General features: G+C 32.8%; 1 protein-coding gene across 1 annotated transcript; it reads right to left on the bottom strand.

The window, feature by feature from the left end:
• Positions 1–2,606: 2,606 nt before the first annotated feature.
• LOC104104295 (auxin-induced protein 15A-like) lies at positions 2,607–3,032 on the bottom strand. Its single transcript, XM_009612380.3, has one exon. It carries the CDS (start codon positions 2,913–2,915, stop codon positions 2,607–2,609), a length of 309 nt encoding a protein of 102 aa, XP_009610675.1. The 5' UTR covers positions 2,916–3,032.
• Positions 3,033–3,235: the final 203 nt, after the last annotated feature.

A 3,235-nucleotide genomic window follows, 5' to 3' on the forward strand; every position in this document is an offset into this window, starting at 1 on the left:
TTTCAATCAATTTAAGGTATAAATGTTCTTTTAAACAGTTTAATAATTTATATTTATGATATTTCCATCTAATATTTAACTTTTGAAATATAGAGCAAGTGTGTATGGGAAGACCGCTATAGCGCGGAAGTGGCTACAAATTTTTATCATAAAGCTCGCAAGAGATTGGCGGATGCTTTCTCGGATGCTAGAAAGAAGAACAAGAGGCCTGGCTGGTTACTTGAGAATTTGTGGAATGATTTGCAAAGGCAATGGCTTACCGCATAGTTCTTAGAGAGGAGCGAAAAAGGAAAGAAAGCTCGCGCATTCGAGAAGGGAGACTCCTTGCACACTGGAGGTGCGATCAGCCTAGGGACAATAAAAAGAAGATTGGTATGTAATTGCTTAAATTATTTTACTTTTCTAAGTATATCTATTCTGTTTATTAACTAAATTAATTTATTTTCAGGAAAAGAAGTATGGGCGTCCAATGAGTCATGATGAGCTATTCAAGGAGACACATATTGTGAAGAAGAAGAAAGAGGGGGATCAAGATAGGTGGGTCGAGGACCGGGCCTCGACTGCATATGTAAGCTTTTAATTTTCTTTAAGTATTATAATTTACTTTTATAAAAATTTTGAAATACTAATTTAATTTAAAATAATATAGGGTCGCTACCAAAGTAACGTGGAGGAATTCATCTGTAGTCATCCAGCTGGTGAATCGGGTGAGCCAACCCAACCTTCGGACGAGGATGCTGAAAGAATATGGTTGGAGTCTGTTGGCGGTCCAAAATGGGAGAAGGTATACGGGCTTCCTACTAAAAACTTCCATCGCTATAAGTGTGGAATGCGAGGAATAGGGACTTCCTCGCAAGGCGGGCAACTTAATAGGGAGAGCCTCTCCGCTAAAACAGGCATTTTATGCCAAATTAAACCCAGAAAAATCGACCAAAGTTGGTCGGTTTTTAATAAAAAAAATAAATTATTCCAAAATACCGATCAAAGTTGGTCGGTTAATGAACATTGAATTCCCAGAATTCAACATTACCGACCAACTTTGGTTGGTATTTTGCCTACACTGTTGAGATTACCGACCATAGTTGGTCGGTAATGTTTAATTTTAATTATTTTAAAAAAATATATATTTTCAATTACCGACCAAAGTTGGTCGGTTTTTTTTAATTTTAATAATTAATAAAAAAAATATAATTTAGTTAAACCGACCAACTTTGGTCGATAAAATTAAATTAATAAAATATGTTTCCGACCAAAGTTGGTCGGTAAGTAATTAAACTTGTCAGATGGTCGTTTTAAGCTACCGACCAAAGTTGGTCGGTAATTTCCGACCAACTTTGGTCGGTAAGCCATTCCGACCATCAAAATACCGTCCACACCGTAATGGTCGTGTTTTGGTCGGTAATTGGCCATAACCGACCAACTTTGGTCGATTTTTTTGGTCGGTTTTTAGCGAATTTCTAGTAGTGTCAGTTGAGTGTTGTTTTCATTTGATGCCACTATATATTGGGCAAAGATCATTTTTAGCATGTGACAGAAACTATTTACATTCGGTAGCCATAAAAGTGTATAAAATTTGTATTTTTTTTGTATAATATATTTTTTGTATATATATATATATATATATATATATATATATATATATATATATTTGACTATTATTTTGAGAGTGACTATATAATGTCATTTTCCCCTCTATTATATAAGCACAACTAGTATGTTATTTGGTATACCAAGCTCGATTGCAATTTTCCAAATCTGTTTTTGATTAATTTTGATAGAAGCAAGAAAATTATATTAAGTAATATTAAAGTTGGCAAAATAATGATTCAAAACATGACAACTTTTTTCACTAGTAAATACTTATTGTAGTTTCAGCAATATTCTTGTTGCCAACATGAATTTAGCTCATTTTTCTTTAATCCTTTTCACATCTATAATCAATAATTAAGCATAAATTAATGAGTCCAAACCGATCTCTGTTTCAAATCTGAAGATAAAAAATTGGATTGTTTACGATCCATAGACTCAGCTATGTCTGAATGTGAGAATGTGCCACTGGATCTTCCCCATAAGAACTATCATATCTTTTCGAAGATTTTGTCGCTGATAGTTAAGTGTCGAGTTGATTTCTGGATCACTAAACTAACAAAAATTATTATGAAAGTTATTTTACTTTGTTTTATAACTAAAAAGGCATTTTTATTTGTCACCGAAAAGTCACTTTCTTATGCACATTATAACTGAAAAGTCACTATGCTTTCGTGGGATATTTTCAATTGCCTTTTGATAATGTTGCATTTTTCTTTAACATAACCATTTAAAATATTAAATCCATCCATTAAAACAAAATGGTGCTAGCAATTAGTTTTTTTAGCACCAGTATTTTTGACAAAGCCTATAAATTTCTGACAAGACTAAAAATTCCTAACAAAATATTTGACCTAACGTAAACATACTAACATATATATAACTAACTTGACCCCAGTCACCAACCAATGTTGCAAAATTGAAGAGAGCTGACTTGGTCATTTCTCGTTCAGCACTATATATTTCCCAATATAGAAAGCATAAAAAAAAGAAAAAGAAAAATAAAATCACTGTCATGCCTATGATGACTTTAGTAAGGAAGTGAGACTAATGAAGTAATCTTCACTGCATGGAATTGTGAGACCTCCCATTGGATGGTTATATCCAAACTCTTCTTTAGCCCAATGTAACAAATCTTGAAATAATGGTTGGTTCAAATATGCTATTGGAACAACAAATCTCCTACATGTTTCACCAACATACACTGCAAAATGCCCCTTTGGAACTTGATTAGTTGTTGCTAACATGCTTCCATTTCTATGAGAAATCGATTTTCGAATTCGAAGCTTGTCTTTGGCATGAACTATACCAATTAAACCTCTTCCCATCTTCGACAAAAAAAAAAAAAAAACAACAACAGACACAATATAATTTTACCAGTCTGGTCCGGAGAGACACAAAATTTATCTCTATCTTCTGTAGAAAGACTGTTTTTGAAATTTTGAAAAAATAAAAGTGAATTGAAAATTTTGAAGTGTTTGCAATGGTAGCTTTGAGAAGTAGAGTTATATATAGAGACACTCAATTCATCAAATTGTGAATAAAGAAGAGTAAGTGAATTTGGTAAACATATGGGTAGATATTAGCAAAAGATCACATGGTATTGTTAATATATTTTAAGACAACATGTGCTACCACTTTAGGGTAC

Source organism: Nicotiana tomentosiformis, chromosome 10, assembly GCF_000390325.3.
Source record: "Nicotiana tomentosiformis chromosome 10, ASM39032v3, whole genome shotgun sequence".
NCBI classification, from domain to species: domain Eukaryota; kingdom Viridiplantae; phylum Streptophyta; class Magnoliopsida; order Solanales; family Solanaceae; genus Nicotiana; species Nicotiana tomentosiformis.

Coding starts and splice junctions, on each gene's coding strand:
- LOC104104295 (XM_009612380.3), bottom strand. CDS start 2,915: ATGGGAAGAGGTTTAATTGGTATAGTTCATGCCAAAGACAAGCTTCGA.